This window comes from Notothenia coriiceps, unplaced genomic scaffold, assembly GCF_000735185.1.
Source record: "Notothenia coriiceps isolate Sejong01 unplaced genomic scaffold, NC01 NC01_scaffold00015335, whole genome shotgun sequence".
Classification (NCBI taxonomy): domain Eukaryota; kingdom Metazoa; phylum Chordata; class Actinopteri; order Perciformes; family Nototheniidae; genus Notothenia; species Notothenia coriiceps.
Window position 1 is genome coordinate 36,164 of NW_011348036.1, and position 19,515 is coordinate 55,678.

The window sequence follows — 19,515 nt, forward strand, 5'->3', positions numbered from 1 at the left end:
CCGTATTCAGACTTAAGCTTCCTTTTGATTTCAGGTTACAATATGCGTCCATAGACAGACAGAAATAAAAACCCATGGCAAAGTACTCAAAATGACTTCTGTGAAAGTTCCCGCTGCAGGAGGGATCTTCANATGAATTTCAATGAGAGCTTTTCTTTAACTGGCTGCATTGAACTCCTTTAAATAAGGACTGTGCCTTTCTAATAACCCTCCCCAATCTCTTCTTCAAACACACACACACACACACACACACACACACACACACACACACACACACACACACACACACACACACACACACACACACACCCTCATTCTTTTGCTTACTCCTTCAGTATCCAACTTTAATTCTCACCGTGGGAGTGATGTGCATTTTAACATCCCTAATGTATATGATTTTACAAAACCACGCTTTTATGTTTGGAGATTTGGAGGGAAACTAGTTCAATTAAAGCATTAAAAAGGCAGTATTTATTTCAGAGCACACATAGCTAAGCAGTGAACGGTTGTGAAACCTGGAACAAAAATACTGTGTTTACCCTCCGCTTCAGGGAATCCAAAAAGAAAATGAACACGCCCAGAGCAATAACAGAGAGAGGGGACAAGTAGCAAAATCCCCTTTGTGACCGGAAATGTGCTCTTAATTTAGAGAAACACTAACAACCGCTAGCAAACTGCCCTGACCGTTCTTCCCTTTTATTTACAGTAACTTTGAAGATCAAATGACCAGCGGAACTACCTGGAACTGGAGTTCACTCGAACCCCCAGGATTACTTAAAATAAATGAAGTTAGTGTAAAAGAAAGGATTGAAAATACCATTTCTTTTTGATCTTCATAATCCTCAGTGTTTTACAATTGAAGTGCATAGCATAGTTAAATAGATATACAGTTGTAATGCGATCAAGTCACTTGAAGAGATGCTCTGGCTGTATTTAAAAATACTTTGTGAAAAGATTTCAATGATCTCACATTCACTGTATTCCTGGTATTCAATCTTCATCTTAGTGGTGACCATGTGATACACAAGTGGCAGTAACTACAAAGTCCAAACAATCAAGCCATTACGAAAATTCTAATTATCAAATCTTTCTGTCATTAAAAGTGCTTTTCTTTCCATATATACACCCATATCCTGTTCAAAAAAGGTTTACATCCAATTAAGAAGCAATGACGCAAGATAATCTTTTCATATTCAAGGCATTAAAGGTGGGGTATGTAAGTGTGAGAAACCGACTCGAGATACACTTTTTGTTATATTCCATGGAATGCTCTTAACATCCCGATAGCAATGAATATCTGAAGTGCTTTGACAAAAAATCCATAAAAGATTGTCATCTGTGGAAGCCGTAGTACTGTAAAAAGCACAACCAATCATCTGAGCCGGCCCGGCTAAAGTAACTGGATGGCCTACCTGCCTGTCAGCCTTCCATCTGTGTACAAACTTATCTCGTGCCCTCATTGGTCATGTGCGCGTTCGTGTGTGTTGGAGGAGGGGCTCTGTAAGGAAGTGGCAGATTTTTCCCGGCTGTGTATTTTCAAATTCTAGCGCACTTGCTGGTTTCTCCAAAATGACCTACCCCACCTTTAACTCAAAAGCACAGCACAAATGTATCTGGATGAGAAGTTACAAAACAAACTTGAAGGACAAACAGCTCACAAGTTTACAGATGTGAATGATTATGAGAAAATAACATCACTGTGATGGATTAGCTATCCAAATCAAATCAAAAAACTGATATCTAGGGTGAACTGAAATGTGGGACATTTGCCTTAAATGCATGTTGCAGTTGGAGAATATTCAGCACAAGCATTACTCTTGTCCTCGGAGCAACTTAAATCTATAACTTCAAGGCAGCAGCGTTTACATGGAGGCAAGAGAGCAGGCGAACCAGAGTTCAGTGTGTTGTGTTAACAGAGTCCAGCTGCTTAAGTTAAAGACAGGAGAAACATTTGGGAAACTGTTTAATTCACACTGAAAAAGTCAGATCGAGGGTGTGTGTATCAGGGTCATGCTTCCTGTAACAGGCTTGGAATTGAGGAGACAGTGTGACGTTTACTTGATGCTTATATGAGTGTGTTTTAACTCCTACAGTCCACTCCCCATGTTTCATGTGTTTGCTCCTGAGCGGCACCAGGTCAGCTCCACGCCTTCGTACTAAACATTTCCACTGACCACAGACAAGCTCTGGCCTAAAAATATTGCAGAGGGGAAACAGAGCAGAACAGAGGATTCAACCTTCCGCTTGCAGGTAAATAACTCGTATTTAAAAGGTAAATAACTCATATTTACTTGCAAGAGAGAGAGATTGCTGAGTTATTAAAGCTTGTTTGTAAAAGTTAAAATCACATGCTGGAATAATATTTAAACAAAGTATTTATAAAGTTAAGAAAGAGCGGGTGTTTAGGAACGAAAGCATTAGTCACTTTCAGCACCCCCGCCATGCTCTGATGACAGTGTGTATGAGTGTGCGTGTGTGTGTGTGTGTGTGTGTGTGTGTGTGTGTGTGTGTGCGTGCGTGCGTGCGTGCGTGCGTGTGTGTGTGTGAGAGATTGGTGATGGTATAACTTTGGAACATTTAAGTAAACCTTGAATCTGTATTCAGTCGTCTTAAGACAGCCACTGTCCTGAATGTCCGGAGAGGTCACCTTACCGCCAAATCTTCCAAATACATGATTGAAAATGGTATCAATCCTGGACTCCACAACTAAACCAAAGTTATTCATTTTAAACTCTATACTTCTAACCTTGTGTTTTAGGTCAAAACTACTACCTATAGGGCATTTAGACGTTGTTGTAAGGATAGTAATTTCAGCTTTAGGATTTGCTTCTACACACATTAGGGTTTCTTAAACAACAACAGGTGAGGATTTACTGTATATTACAGACACGCTGAGCTCTAAGTGTTTATGGTGTATGACAGGTGGATGGTTTCTGGCTTTTGATTATGTTTGTAATTGATGATGATAACAGCCAGGTTAGACAGAGCTCCCTGTACTTAAGAGTTCCCACATGCCCCCGGGCCGGCATTTAAAAGCTCCCTGTACCTCCAATTTCCTGCCTTGGTTTGTTTAAAGTGAGAATTCCTCCTCCGTGAAGAGTGCGGCGTGCCAGTCTGTGAGTTTTGGTGCATGAATGCATGTCTATGAATCTGTGTGTGTGTGTGTGTGTGTGTGTGTGTGTGTGTGTGTGTGTGTGTGTGTGTGTGTGTGTGTGTGTGTGTGTGTGTGTCTCTGCTTCCTCTCCTTACACAACTCCAAATAAACGAATGCAGCTTCCATTGGTTCACTCCACTATGTTTGTCTCTCTGTGTTTGTTTTTCTCTTCCCCCCCAATTCACAACTCCCCCATCCCATTCTCCCACAATCCATTGCTCTATTTGCCTCCCTCTCAACACATTGTACACTGTATAGTTTATTATTTCACAACATTGCTCTTCGTGTTTAGGCATACACAAGCAATATATAAAACAATAATTCATGAAAACAGTATTCTGTAGTAATAATACAAAGCGTGTCTTAGTAAGAGACACGATTCCTGGTCAATTCTGTATATTTATAATGCCTCTAAAACCTCTGTGTATCTGCTTACATTATGTTATAAACCATAATAAATATGAATAAATGCAAAATAAACGGTGCTTTGTGGAATCAATAAATAAAGGTTTGCTTGGATACCAATGGGTTTCTTAAGATGCTATCTCATTTGTTTTGACAATATATTTGGATTCTTGACATTTTACAGGAGGAGTTTGAAGGCATCACCTTGGATTTTTGAAAAACGTGAGTATTTTGTATTATTTCAATTTATGAAGAAAAAAAACCCAGATTAATCAAAACAATTGTTATTTAAGTTATCCCATTACATTGAGAAGCACGAGAAATATGTAACTAATACTCCACTGCACTGAATTGATCCCTGGATGTTGGAGCAACATAGCATCCCGCTAATTGTGATGCCATCACATACCGCCTTCTAGAGCTGCAGACGGGTCAGTTTCTTCACCCAGTACTGTGTTGACATGCATGGGCCATAAAGATGGTTTAAACTGTGGGGGAAACCTTGAACATGAGGCAATCTGAAAAATGCAGCTTCAAAATAAGCCAAAGTTACATTTTCTACACGTAATCCTAATACTGTGGGAAATATTTTATTTTGAAGATACATTTGACACATTTCTGAATTGTCTTCTGGTCAAATCTTTCTTCCCCACAGTCCACCATTAAGCATCTCCTAGTAAGGGTTTCTTTTAAATTCCCAGAGACTACTGCGACCAAAATTGCAGCGCCAGGCGAGGCGTCCGCATGAGACCAAGCGTTTAAAATTCCCAACTTTCTGCCAATTCCAATTTTGCCAGGAACTTTGGTGTTGAGCTTGGAGGAGAATTTACAAGCGTATTGTTTTGGCGAGGATAACATTAACTACCATGAATAAATCAGACGTAAGGGACAGCCCCGGTTAACTTGGAGTCATCAGTTTGATATTTCATACTGCAACTATTCCAACTCTGCACTGCTGCTGCAAATCACACACACCTACGCTACGATTGTTGATGGCATAATCTCAGTCTTTTAAATCCTTTTTCAAGAGCAGCAGGTAACGCAAACACTTTCAGTGACGAGCCAGATAGCTATTTTAGAGATCCCCAAATGGTCCAAACAGGATGTGAGCTTCTCCGCTCTACATGCATGTCAGCGTTGGGCCTGTTAGCCATACCTGACTCATGTGGTCACAGCCCTCCCACATCATGACAGATCAGGAACATTCACTGCGAGAGCTGTTTCCAAACCCGAGATCGGGAGTCAAGTTCTTGACTGGGTGTGCTTCAGACAGAGCTGTGAGGCACAACAGAGTGGAAACAAACCATAATGGAACAAACAATTGTTGCTAGGCTTTATTATCCTCCAGGCGAGTGTCGGGGAGAAAGAAATGAGCCGTGAGCTGACACTCACCACATGCAAAGCAACAATCTAACACAAACTGTCTCTCTCCTTCTCAAACGTACACACACAACAGCTGCGTTTGGGATCATATTTATCTAATAGACTATCATTTGCGAAGCTGGTTGGAGCCTAGGAATCCCTTCTGTTGAACTTGTGGTAAATATGGTACGTAAAGGTGAGATTAACAGCAGACGGTCTCTGGGGGTCAATAACAAGCAGACCAGCCAGGATACACATCATTGCATACAAGCCAATAAAAAGCTCTGTAGCTCTCCACAGGTTGTTGTTGGAGGTAAAAGGAGAAATATAGAGGGGAGTGTGTGGGAGAGAAACTCCCTCTGGAGGGAACTATGGGATTTTAGCCTTTGCAGACCATTTACATGCACAAAAACCTTTATAACACACTACAGGAAAGGGAAAACCCCAAAAAGCGTAATAGGGCCTATTTAAAAGGCAAAAGAATGTTCTCTTGTTGTGTTCTTCACTTTTTTAAAGCCTTATATCTCATCACGTAGGTTAAAGTGTGAGATTAATATAGTACAGTATGTGAATATCTTGTCGGATTGAGTTATCTGGTTTAAAGCCTTTCGAAGAAGAAATAAAGAGAGGGATTAAAAAGAGACAAGATGAAGAGAAGCGGGCCACGGTTGGGAAGATGGAAAAAAATGTGCGAGGAGATTCCTGTGGGACACCGGGATGCTGCTGCTATTCCTGTGCGGGATGAATGAGAGGAGACAAGTGTCTGATTGAGGATCTCTGTACGGGGTGGGGGCTGTGGGTGAAGGCTCAAGAAGCCTGCCAGAGTACCAGGAACACACCACAAGCATCTTCACTGCGTGCTGACCGTGAACATCCCTCTGACAGCAGCAGGAATTACACATATTGACACAGGAACTGCTTTGACATTGAAATGGATTCACTCAAATGTACGGCTTAGCAAGCCTTTTCTCAAAGCATAAAGAATATGAAAGGTTTTAATGGGGAAAAACTATTGCATATTTAATTTGTGGTCTGATTCTTTTGTAAATACAAAGTTAAAACTCTCAATGGCTGTCTCATAAATAGGCATTATGTTTTTTGGGGGCTTTCCCTTTCCTGTAGTGTGTTATATAGGTTGCATGTCAATGGTCTGCAAAGGCTCAAAACCCAATGTTCCCTCCAGAGGGAGTTTATTTCCCTAACACATAATGACATCACACTGTAACACTCCCGCTTGTATTGGCTTGCGCTCCAACACAATACGTGATAGGCTCAGGGGCGGGACATCTCTTAGCGGTTGACCAATCACAACAGAGCCGGCAAGCTAACCAATCAAAGCAGTCTGGGCTCTGGTTTCAGACAGAGGGTGAAAATAGGTACATCAGCACAGGCAGTATGAGAAACATAAAGCGCTTTTTGAACATTACAGTATTTAAACATCTCACAGTAGAGACACAAATACAAATATGAACCTGAACATGAGCATGATAGGGCCCCTTTAAGGGGAGCAGAAGAGATATATTCACATGCTGGTTTATGGGGTTTCCAGTGAGCAAACACACTTCTATTTCTGCATCTCTTCTACCTCTTTTTCTGAACGTCTCAACAGAGGATCCTCTAACATTCTGCCTCCTAACACGCCTTCACTCTGAGCAAACTAACAGGGAGAAGAGGATAGAGAAGAGGTCACTCTGTAGCAGCCTCTTCCTGTATTTGATCCCTCTCTCCTCCCCCTCACTCTTCATCTCTCACCACATTCCTCCTGCGTCTCCTTTCTGTGCCATCGCAAGGATGACGGATGACTGTCCTCTCATCTGTCTTTGAACTTCCACGTCCACACTGTCCCCATTCACCACCGCATGGATGTGAGCATTGTGCTTAGAGAATGTGCGTGTGAGTGAAGAGGGAAGGAGACGACAACCCTGCCTCACCTCGGGATCACTCCTCCTTCAGCACCCCTCGCCGCGGCAAAATGAGCCCATAAATTAAACGTGACAGGCGTAATGGGTCAGGGATGCCAGGGTAGAGGGGGGTCAAATGATTTTTAAAAGAAGTACAATGCCAGTGTGGGAGTGGAGAGCGACTGACCGAGCCAAACATATGATGTAAGGGCCGTCGAATCCCACGTCAACGTTTGATCCAGAGAGGAGGTCATGAGTCGGCAGCAAAGAGCAATGGCTTTATAATGTCACAAGGGATCAAACCATTTTATAGACACATGGATAGTATCTTGTTGAGTGAGTGGACTGATATTTTGCTGACCAAAAATGTGTTCGTTTCCACTCCTAAAGACCAGTAGTACCTGGAAGAGCCTGAATGTATCACTGAATGGGCACAGGATCAGGGGCCCAAAGTGTCCCTACCCTAGGAGCCCTGCTCTAAGTGCCTCTTCTTGTTGGAGAGTTACAGTAATAGGACACAGAAAAAGACAGACACAGCAGCTACAGAAAGACACAAACAACTACAAACGATGCAGCAACGAAAAATCGCGTAGTCTAAAGGCCCCGACACAGCAAGCAGTCACCAGAGAAGTCGCCGATGCCGACTGTTGCGTCGGCGTGTTCTCCTGCGTCTTGGCCATGTGCCGAACTGGAACACACCGCAAAGACTTCAGCCGAGCACGTACGAACTGCGCATTTGTGAATGGCAATAACTCTCCTTACCAGCAGGCGGCGGAAGTGTGTATTCTTCATTCAAAAGAGGCAACAACCGGAGGACAGAGAAGAAGAACAGACTACGTGATATAAACAAACAACAATAGCGTGTGCGTTCCATTTTCACTCTCGTCCATCGAAAACATGTTTCGTGCGGTACTGGAGCTATCAGCCATTGGAGTGTTGCTTGTGGAAGACATTCTCAAGCAACCGTTTCGCTTCTCATGCACTGATTCGCTAGCTGAACAACCAATCAGAGTGATTTCTTTGTCCGACGCGCGGCCGATTCAACATCGGCCGTGCGTCGGCCATGAAAGGCCAAATAAGGCACGGCCGACGGTGCGGGACACACCAAATTGAGTTTGGGCGACAGGGCACGCTTCGTCATCCGACTAACGAAAACAGCCGATTTTGGCCTGGTGTGTCAGGGCCTTAAGTGTCTTGCTCATATACAGGAGGTGTGTGTGAGTCTTTTATCATATTCCCACAAATAAATGTCTAAAAGAAATGAAGACCTTTTTACAATAAGTCTGCATTAAATTGTCTTTTACCTATCCAATCAAACACAGTGGGACAAACAACTCTTCCTTAACTACAGCGAGAACAGCATCCATCGGTTGATTTCTTTTCAATGACTTAGCATAAAATTACTCAACCAATAATAAATAAATGCTTTGTCACATTCTCAGGTCACTCTCTCAGGTCTCTGGAAAACAGGTCCAGTTACCATAAAACATTGTAGACACTTTAAACCCTTTGCTTAGTAATAGAGTGAGCATGGAACATCAAGTAGCTTCACATAACCCTGAAATAAAGCTTCACATGTTCTCTCAAGTCTCCAGAGAGTGTAAGAGAACAGCTCGAACCGAACAGTGTGAGTGTTTCAGTCTTACCATCAGAGCGGTGGATGCAGGTATGCTGGTTGTCGCTGAGGAAGAAGCCATGTGTGCACTGACACTCGTAGCTCCCCATGGTGTTGAGACACACTTGCTGGCATCCACCGTTGTTGTCCGCACACTCGTCCACATCTGTTGGGATTGGACACAGAGAGAGAGAGAGGGTCAGCTATGGTAGAATAGCAGCCTATTAGGCGTCATAAACAAAACATGAGTCAATGAGAGTTTATGTGTCGGGAAATGTCCGATGGAAGGGATGACACACACAAACACACTAGGCATTAGGTGTTTACAGGGGTCTGACAACGTGAACATCTACAGTATGTGCACAAGAGTGTGTTTGCGGGGCCCCACTGACCGCCGAAAGGTCGGTACATTTCCAATGGGGCATTTTGATGGGACTCAACATCTATCCTGGGCCGATGTGTCTCTTTAAGTTATGTTATGTTATGAAGCAGCGAGCAACAGTCAGTCCTAATGGTGATGCTGTAAAGGCTTCAACACGTGTTAACATCTACTCGCCATCGAAAACCAAGCCATTAAGGGCGAGGAGCTGCAGGCAGAGCTCCTCACTATTAAATCAAGGATTACTGAAGACACACGCATCAACTGTTTCTGTAACTCTGTCTTCTTCTGTGATAACCCACTCAATCTGGGTTTCATATGTAGGTCTCTTTTGAATTCCTCTTTCCACATAAGCACCTGTCTACAAGGCCTTTTAGTCCATTCTTTTGGAAAGCTATTTGTGACATTGCAGTTTTTAATAACGCGGCCTACAGTTCATGTATATACATTTATAGATGTAAAATTATATTGGCACCAGGTACATAAGATTTGCATTTAGAGTAACTGCTCACTTCCTTACTCCTTATGTTTGAAATAAATGTGGCCTTAATTGTGCCTGATTGGTATGACATCAACCAGTTGTTAACATTAAATAACTACAATGTGGTGGGTAAATGTTTTCAGAACAAAAACTCAAATGTTTTCTGATCTGAAATCCCTTTCAAATGAACATCATTAGCTGGTGCATTCTAATACTTTTTTTTCAAGCCAATGAATTATGTAATGGTCTCGAAAAAATCTATTTAGAAAAAGAAAAAACAGGTGTTGAAATATATAACGAGAACTTGTTTTTAACTGTTAATGGTGGTGACACCAGTACAAAAGTTAAACCCACATAGCATGATGAACGGAGCACTCCGTGTTCCAAGAGGGGTTTGGGGGGGTTGCTGACAGACTACTAGACGATGGTGGGCCGCCACATTCTGCGTAATGAATGGAAGTCAATGCTGTATCTGCCTTCTCAGCTTCTGACGCTGTGGGATTTCCACTTGAAACTCATGTCTTGTACTTGGAGAAGGTTGTGCTGGGCTTGTTAAACCCCTAGGGAGCCGAGGGAACCTTAAACAGACTGTATTGAGAGATGAGGAATATTCCACTATCATGTTATCCATTTTGGGTTTTTGTTCTTATAGATCATTACATATTATAGATAACTACATTTTCATTCTGTCCTGGATTATTACACCCGTAAACTTCCTGTAGGAATATCTCACCGTATTAGTGCCGTAAAACTTGATGTGTCCTCGCTGAACTCTGAGCTTTGTTTTCATTTCCCTTCCTAACACAGTTTCAAGCAAATCTTATGGTTTAACAGATTCCATTAATATGACTGATGCATTTCATTGTCAGGCCGGAGGGATAGAGACAGAGAGAAAATGTAGCCATCTCCAAGTCTAATTGATCTCTTCCAACATTTTTGCATAAACACAGGCCACGGGCCATTTTTGCAAGTTTCAACCCGAGCCCCTCTGTTTTGTTTGATTGTGCTTGTGTAAACTTGCGTAAAGTTTTGTTTAGACACAACGAGGATGTGCTTGACACATTGAGAGGGAGGGGGGGGACATATCGAGGCTGGAGGCTGGTGGAAATAAGAAGGGAATAAGAGAAAAAGGGGGGAAAGTGATGGTAGAGAGGCTTGAGAGGAAACAAAAACTTTTAAGTAAATATGCAAACAATTCAAATAAGACATTTCACATTGATTTCGGGAAATGTTGATAATGAGAATTTTTGGGGTAGGAAGTAAAATAAAACGAAGGGTGTCAAACATCAATGTCTCTCTCTTGTGTTCCTCACCTGACCCTGTTGTTGCACAATTTTGAACACTATTTTAAACTATGTTATGATAGGGACATATTTCAATCCTCAGGCCTTACTTTACTTGAAGATATGGATCAATAAATGGAAAAATAAAGCACTTAATGAACATTAACGCATGTACACACGTCAAAGTAGAGGCACAAAATACCTGAAAATGAGCGTCGTAACTTTAACATTCAGTATGACATAGGAAATACTACAGAAAGAAAAATGTGCTTCAGTGTTCATATGGAACAGGGATTTGCAAACAGCCTTGTCATGTCATAACTATCCTGTCATTTGTCGAACTTTTCAACCTTTCATTTTTAAAACATATCAAGTGGTTTCACGGATTGGATATTTCCATGTGTGCTTTTTAAACTTTGCCTCAGTTTATCTGCCCCCTCCCTTCCTCCCTCCCCTCACTTCTCGTCTCCCTCCTCCTGTCTGTTACATGTCGGACTTCTCAGTGACACACTGCGGTCCCTGGCTCCCTGCTGTGCAGCCACCTCTCAGATCTCGCCGAGGACGGGTCGGAAGGAAAATAAACGCATGTCAGCGCAACAGACGTTCACAGAGGGCACCAAACGATCAACACATTGAGCCCAGCTGTGTCCATGGCAAAACAAAATAAATAAAGTCAGAATGAAAAGGAAGAAAGGAACCTAACGGGAATCGCTCTTTAATCAGAGTATAATTATGCAATCTTAAATCAATTAGTGCCTTAACTTGTTGACACAGTGCATCTGGGACATGATGAAGTGACTTCCTGCCGGCTCACACAAAATGATTTTCTTCAACACATTTTCTAAAGTGTAGTTTGTCATCCGAGGCTCATTCAGCACCACCACAAGGTTCTGAGGTTTCAGAATATCATGCTTTGGGTCTATTAAAAGCCACAAGGTATTTTATTGTGTTCCACAGACAGGCCCAGAGCATGCGAGATCAATTGAGTCTGAACTTTGACGGAGAAACAAACAAGAAGGACAGAGATGTTTCAAATTGAGCTGTCTGTGCATTTTAGTCGCTTTTATCCATGTAAGTACATTTAAGACCGCCAACATGTAGTGTTAACTTACAACAATGCTCCTTCCTCTCCATCTATAACTTCGATGTTTATCCTACCATTTACTCTCCTATGTATTCTTATTATCCCTGTGTGAACTCTCATCTATTCTGTTGCTGCTTCAACACCTGGGGATCAATAAAGGTCGATCTTATCTAATCTTTGAGAGACTTAAACCCAAAAGATTAGAACACATGTCTTCAGACAATATATTACCAGCTATAATTAATGAGGCAAAAAGCAAAACGTTTTAAAATGTGCTCCGTTACGACATATGTTCATCGAAGTGTGACAATATAAAAATAAGGGAACCTGATTACTTATGGATTACTTCTATATCCAGAGCAATGCTGATAAATAGTGAAAGAAATATCAATAGGATGTCTTTAATGTAAGTGTAATATGTCAGAACAATGTAACTTGAGCTAAGAAGAGGCCCTCTTATGCTATACGTGACTTTTTTTTATATAACTGTAATTCTATATTAAAATGTATTTCGTTACTCCCAAGCCTGTGTTTTGACAGATCGTCACACGAGACACTTTCTGTCTGTGGATGTATGCACAAGACTGACAGCATTAATTGAGTGTCTGAATGTATAAATGAGAGAGGGAGCGTGTGTGATGGTGAGCCCTCATTCATACAGTAAATCTCCTGCTGAATGAGACACTTGAGAGTGAGACACTGTTGACGGGCAGCTCGAGGGTTGGAGCTTCTCTTAAACTGCGCTCTGACAATAGGTCCCTCCAGTTGTGTTTATATGGTAACTATGCATCACAGGGCCCTATTTACCTCTATGGTTAGTGATGACAGCAGACAAAAAGCATCAGAGAGCATGGTGACAATATGGTATCCACGAGTCCATATACCATAGACTGTATATATAAATACACAGGAACGCATTACCCAATCGGCACTGCCGTATATCTTCTGGACTAAATATAGATCTATATAAAAATAGATCCTACATAACATTCATCATACTTGTTAAATTACATCAACTTCTGGATGTTGCCTTTTCTCTTCCAGCAATGCAATTATATGTATTTTATTTTTATGTGATCTGAAAAGGCAAGTCAAAATGGTCTTTTACCACACCTGAAAAACAGTGTACAGAGTAGGCCACAAAATACATGAAAACTGTGTCATCTCAACACCTTTACTTACAACAGGCAGGTTTTGTCTGTTTTTTTAAATATTGACTTCAGTAAGCAACTTAGAACATGGATCACAGTCCCTGTAACATCCTGCATGCATATTTTTGCAATTTAAGTATTGACTGTTTTATCATTTGCATGTTAACAATTTATTAAAATTCTCAGTGCTTTTGAGAACTGATACAGTTTGAAGATTATGGATCATTTTAACTTTATTTGTTTTAGAGCAAACAATGTATACAATTCCAGAAGACTAATATCTTATCAGATGCATTAAGAGTGTCTTTTTATCATTCCCATAATCACGCTGAACAGTCAGTCTGTACCTCTGCTACTGTCATCTGATGATGGTAAAAACAGTAAGCAATCCATCTGACAAATAGATTTAAAAAGTGAAGGGGGACAAGAAGAAAAAGGAAGGACACAAGAACAATTTGGGTAATTAGATGAAAGCTAGTAAGGTCAGCAGACAGACAGAAGAGTATAACAGAGCAGAGGAAGAAAAGGAGAGAGAAGGACAGAAAAAAGAAAACAGATGAAGAGAGGTTGATGGAAAACAAGTATGGAATAAAACGAAAGAAAAAAGTTCATAAGGTGGGATGGAAGGAAAGGACAAAGGGAGGGATGTAGTAACAAGAAAAAAGTGAGATGAAGAAAGAAAAGAAGAAAAAAGGGTAAAGCAATGGGGGATAACGAATTCATGAAAGGGTAAAAGAATAAAAGCGAAAACAGAGAATAGCTAAAAAGGCAAAAAAGTGAAAAAAGAAAGTAAGCCTTAAGAATAATGAGGGAAGGAGATATGGAACCGTGAACAATGAGGGAATAAACAACACGAAATTGGAGTCAAATAAAGAAACAATGGAAAAAGTCAAGGACTTGATTGGGAACACACATATTTTGCTGCCTATTTTGAACTCACTGAACCGGTTTTAATTAGCAGAGGTTAATCAAGGCTGCACTCAGCGAACATCCAATAAAGCGAGCCTCCGTGCTCAAATCAGACGCGGGCTGGCTTCCTGTTGCCGGGCCATAAAGAGCAGGTGACGGTGGTTCTCACACGACTCGTTTGGTCTGCGTTGTTTGAGTTAGCGGAACAAACACGTGTGGTGAAATGCCACTAACCTCACAGCCCTTATTTTCAATTACCCACAACATAGAACGCTAACCAATGAGCTATCGGCTGTAGACAGTTTTTACAGAAAAACATGCAGGAAATGAACACCACGTAACGCTGTCAGACCCAATTTCAAAGACTGTAAATACCGCTGTCATTTTTATAGTTGTTTACTTTCCATCGTGTTTGTATGTGTGATCAGATGTTCACATCAGCCTCATTGTGTGTGGCCAAAGCTCTTCAGTTCCTTTAATGACCACTAGATGCTGCCTTTAAATACAATTATTATTTTCTTGATGGGAATTATACATTTCAATATAATAAGAAAGATATCAAGGCCTTTCAGATACATTATTATGTAGAAAGATACATTTCCAGGGCTAATTTGATTTGATTTTAAAGCTAATTTGAGGCTCTAGCATTCTACATTAAAGAGGGTGGACGTTTTCCGGAGTTTCCTTCCTGGGGTTACATCCCTCCATCTTGGCACAGCAAGAAGACAGCTCAGACAAACACAAAAAGAAGTTTGAGCCAAAACACTCTTAGGAACAGCTTTGGAAGATGCCTACTTGATTTGCCCAACCAACTACTGAAGCCATATATTGACATTAAATCAACTTTTTTTAAATATGGATTTCCCCCCCCCATTACTTTCATTAGAAGCATGTTAGGATGTTATCTGTTATTGGCTATGAACAGGAGGACTGACTATTGTTATAGGACAGACTTGAAAATGTAACAAACATTTAATACTATATTCGTTTAAATGATACTCATCCAATAGAAATCACAAAGTTGCAAGGATCACATATTAAAAGGGTTTTTATTGACCATTTCTGGCCCTTGTTGCTGCATGGAGGGACATTTGAACTCTGATGACGGAGCGTCTTAAACTCTGCTTTATATCAGCTGTCTGAAAGTCATCCCTGTTAGGGGAATCCACAACTCAGCAGCTACTCTGCACGGCTGGCTGCTGCTTTTAGCGCTCAATCTCTCACTTAGTCTCTCCAAAGGCTCAAAGAATGAGCTATAGCACTCAGAAATGCCAAAACACATCCCACCAAAGACACATCCAAAACAACATGTTCCTGATTTTATTTTGCTCTCGTCAGTCAGCAGTGGAGGACTGAACGGATGAAATGTGTTGGAGCACATCCGTGCACAACTACGTGTTGCACGGAACAGAAAAAAACATTACTCTGACTGACACTAAGTCAATAACGCAGCACTGAGGCTAAATGGGCTGGATCTGTCAGTAATAAAGCACAGCCAGGTATCCTTGAAGAAGAACTCTTTAACCTCGAACGCCCTCCCAACAGTAAGGAGAAACAAGCCAAAAAAACACAGATAATGGAAACCCTCCAAACGATGACAGAGGGACTGTACGGGGAGAGGCATGCTGAGCCAGGCAGGATTACACACACACACACACACACACACACACACACACACACACACACACACACACACACACACACACACACACACACACACACACACACACACACACACACACACACACACACACACACACACACACACACACACACACACACACAGAGAGAGAAAAGGCATTTACAGTCTGTATTTTTGGTAATTAATAAAAGAAAATGCTACATTTTTTAATATTTAATTTCAATCGAGCATCAATATATCTAGATACAAACCCCATGTCATATTTAGGCCAATAGAAAATCAAAGGGGTTTAATTTGAACCAATGTGATGACATGACAACTCTTTCACCAACTCTGTGAACACACACATACAGGTGGGGTGTTTCTGGGACTGCTCTTACCCTGACAGTTGTGTCCGTCGTGGGCCAGCATGAACCCATCGTAGCAGGTGCACCTGTAGTTGCCAGGTATGTTGATGCATTCATGGACGCAGCCTCCGTTGTAGTCGTTCTCACACTCGTCCATGTCTGAAAGAGAAAGGCGGATGTGTCAACTTTTTTTGGTTTGTCTTCACTAGTTTAGGTTGTCTCTGCTGTAGAGGCTTGCTTTTAAAAGGCCGATTACATTTTTTGAATATTGTACCTTCACAGTGAGGTTGTCATTCCATACAAATTGTAAAATTGCAATTGATTTGGTTGTGATTTATTTTTTCAATGTTGAATTTTCCTCTTGTCAATTACAACGCTTTTTTTTTGAGGAATTTCGAGCCGTAAATGGTACATTTTTGGTTTTAAAAGAAAGCAAATATATGGTAAAGAAAATTCCGTAGAAAAAAAAGTCAGTTCAAATCTTAATGAAAATGACCGATGACACAAAGAAATGTAAAGAGTAATTAAAAGTGTGTTTTTATTTGCATTGAGTGATCAGTTTTAAATAGTTTTTCAATGCCGACGAGGATGGTGATGACGTTGATGGTGCATCACTTTTATGTTTTGATTTGAATGAATTTGTTACCCTAGCAGCATTTCAGTGCAGTAATGGGGGACACTCAGGAAGGGGTAAAGGCAGTTGGTTCTTAAAGCGAGGCAGGAGAGGAAAGTGTCAGCCGGTGTTTATTCGTCTGGGGATGCACCCACCCAACCTCCACGCTGAGCCAGCGGAGGCTTTCACAGGAGGGGCTCACAAGTGGTTGCCATGCGGAGCCACTTAAACAAACATTCCTCCCCCTCCGTGTGAACAGCAGGAGATCCGGCAGGCAGCGAGGAAGACCCTGGCCCACATCCTCCTCCCCCCCCTCCCTTCTGAAGATGACACAGTGCAGGTATCTGCCCGCGCTCCACGATTCAGACGCTATGCTGGATCCGTCCAACTTGTTCTCTTCCTTGTGCCAAAAAGGATGTCAGATTGATGAAAACAAAGTCGCTCTTGGCTTTTAACTCGTCCCCCTTGCTCATAGTCCCATCCTTTACTCTCTTCCTGTCCCCCAACCTCTCTCTCTTTCTGCCTCTTGCTATACTTCACACCATGGCTGTTGCCTGTCAACATTCCATTACTTCTTGTTTGAATGCCTGCTCGCCTCAGTTTGACTGTCTGTCCACCTGTCCTTCACTGTGTCCAACAAGCTGGTATGAATGAAGATATATTGAGAATGGAGTCAGAGACCGCTCTAAATGTCCCATTACAGGTGTGATAACAGAAAGGGTTATACATTTGATATGGTAAGTCACAAACATGACTCTTCAGCTTCTGAATGTAGACATAACCAACAGCTTGACACTGATTTATTATTTTTGTATGTAAAAATATATTGTGTCCATTCTTTCTATTTCTCCTTGCATTGGATTTATTTAGTAAGTATATTGTTTTGTTGCATTTTTGGATTGGATTTGTATTGGCAAAACTGCATTATAGCTGTTGTGCATATGACAATAAAGCCTTTGGATCTTGAGCATATACAAAAAACACAACAATAACACAGAAATCAACACACGTCTGCATAGTGACGAATACCACAAGTGCAGGCATGAAAATGCAAAAATGAAGACTCTCACACAATGCAAACGCACAAACAACAAACAACAGGATTGTTTATCACACTTATCACAGCGACCTTCTACCCACAAAACACTTCCATTCAGATGGACAACATCGTGATTTGGGCTTAAGAATGAACGCTTTGAAAATTCCACGTGACATAAACATGAGAAGAGCTTCATCTATGAGGTTTCACTTAAAAAAAAAATCAATGCCACATTCTGTACCATGAAGCTCCACAGACATGTTTACCAGAAGCCAATTACACAGGCCAACACACATCAGCGCATTGTAATACCGTCTGTTTGATCTCTGTTTGACGAAAGATCCCAGTCTCTGTACTTGGGGTTCAAAGGAATACTCACATCCACACATACTCACAAGTTTTAGAAGAGAAGATTGATCAAAAGGGTATTTTCTTTCAAAAGTGTCCTAAAACTGACCTGAGAACTAGTTGAATTGAGCTGCATGTGTCAGAACAACAGCAATTGATCTTACCGGTAAGGAGAACCAAAGAAAAACAATCACAGGGGGATTAAGTGCCGGACCCTTGTGTATACAAACTCCTCACGGATATCACTGGCTCATCCTAAAAGGCATTTGCAACCAATTAGGCCGAGCTGGAATGGGCGAGTGTTTGGGGAAAGGTTTGTTTGGACACTTTGCTGTGCTGCCAGCTCAGATGGCCCGGTTCTGCACAATGTAACAGCTCTGCTTTTCATCTGTCAGAGATGAAGGGGAGAAGGTAAAGACGAGAACTAGAGGGGAGGGGGGGGGACTCACCACTGAGGGTGAATGAAAAGCAGCAGGTGATTAATTGGTGCCTGAATCAAACAGGCAGACTGAGACTACATTCACAATAAGCCGGGTTCAGTTGACACACATCTTCTTCTCTCCGTTTGGACATCCTTTTGAGTTGTTTTTTTTGTTGCCAAAAAGAGCATTTACAATGTGGATAAAAGTTACGTCATTCAAATGTAATTTTCTTTGCTCAAGAGAATTGGAGAAAGAGTACAATAACACACCTGAAAACACTGCCCTGAGATCTAAAGACTAAATCATGTTTACAGATTTGAAATTACTTTAATATTAGTGATTGTTTGTATCGCACCAAATAAACAAAATAAATGTTATTGTCTCACTTTTTTGAATTGCTTCCAATTAAACACCATCTTTCGGTTGGAAAAGGTTACTTTCCGTGTCTAACCCTGATGATATCAGACATAGCGAAGCTCCATATGCAGATACAGAAAAGACAATACAACTGTTTTCACAGGTTGAAAAGAACTTAGAACAATTATAACTTAACTGACATTTATTGTATGTATAATTTTGGGTTTAAGGTTTCAAGTTTAAATGGACAAATATGTCCCGATTCAATATGTCTGATAATCAAAACTGAATCAGCAGTAACTGAAAATCAAATGCTTGCAAAAATTTCACAACTAAAATGAAAAGCAGAGCCTTCATGTTTTGGCATTATAGCATCAGTTGTCTAAATAGTGGAACAACACAATACAGAGTGTGATTAGTCTCTGTACTCAATTCAACTGGGCTCAAATACATTGACATACAATCGTGTTCTGTCTTAAGGCCAGGTTATGTTGAGAAACAAGTTGAGAAAAATAATTGCCTAACCAGATCTGAATGCAGAAGTGTTTATAGCTGTTTCTAATGTTTACACATGCAAACTAACATTTAGAAGGGCAAACAGCACACAACGTATGACAATCATTTCCTCAAAGATTCTGAGCTTTACTTGTGTCCAACAATCACTGATAATGTTAGTAAAGCTTTCATTCTAGGGTTCCTGCTTGTCGTTTAAAAATCAAGAAAGATAAACTGGTTAGAGAGAAGGTTTGAAGCATGCCTTTGTGTATGTGTGACGGAGAGATTAGAGGTCGGTGGAGGGAGGAGGAAGGTGCCTCGTAGGGACTAAGTTGGCCCCAAACGGTGCCATTTCCTGCCCCTGAGCTGTTGTTGACATCTGACAGCGGTGCCCCGAAAGCTTCAACTGCTTCCGCTCTCATACGCACGTTTTCTAATTGCCGGGGAAGCGTTTATGCTCCACGTCTCATCGAGTGAATTAGGCGCCTTCGCTGACAAGCGCACGCCTCCTAACTGGACAGATGGAAG

The 19,515-nt window shown here is 41.3% G+C and overlaps 1 protein-coding gene across 1 annotated transcript in view; it reads right to left on the reverse strand.

Annotated features, from left to right (window-relative positions):
- The window catches only part of LOC104948872 (signal peptide, CUB and EGF-like domain-containing protein 1), a 62,842-nt gene that overhangs the window by 32,452 nt on the left and 10,875 nt on the right, over positions 1-19,515 (reverse strand). Inside the window, exons 3-4 of the mRNA XM_010775104.1 lie at positions 15,747-15,872; positions 8,469-8,603 (exon numbers count right to left, since the gene is read on the reverse strand). Of these exons, the coding sequence (XP_010773406.1) occupies positions 8,469-8,603; positions 15,747-15,872 (261 nt within the window). The remainder of the gene's footprint in view (positions 1-8,468; positions 8,604-15,746; positions 15,873-19,515) is intronic.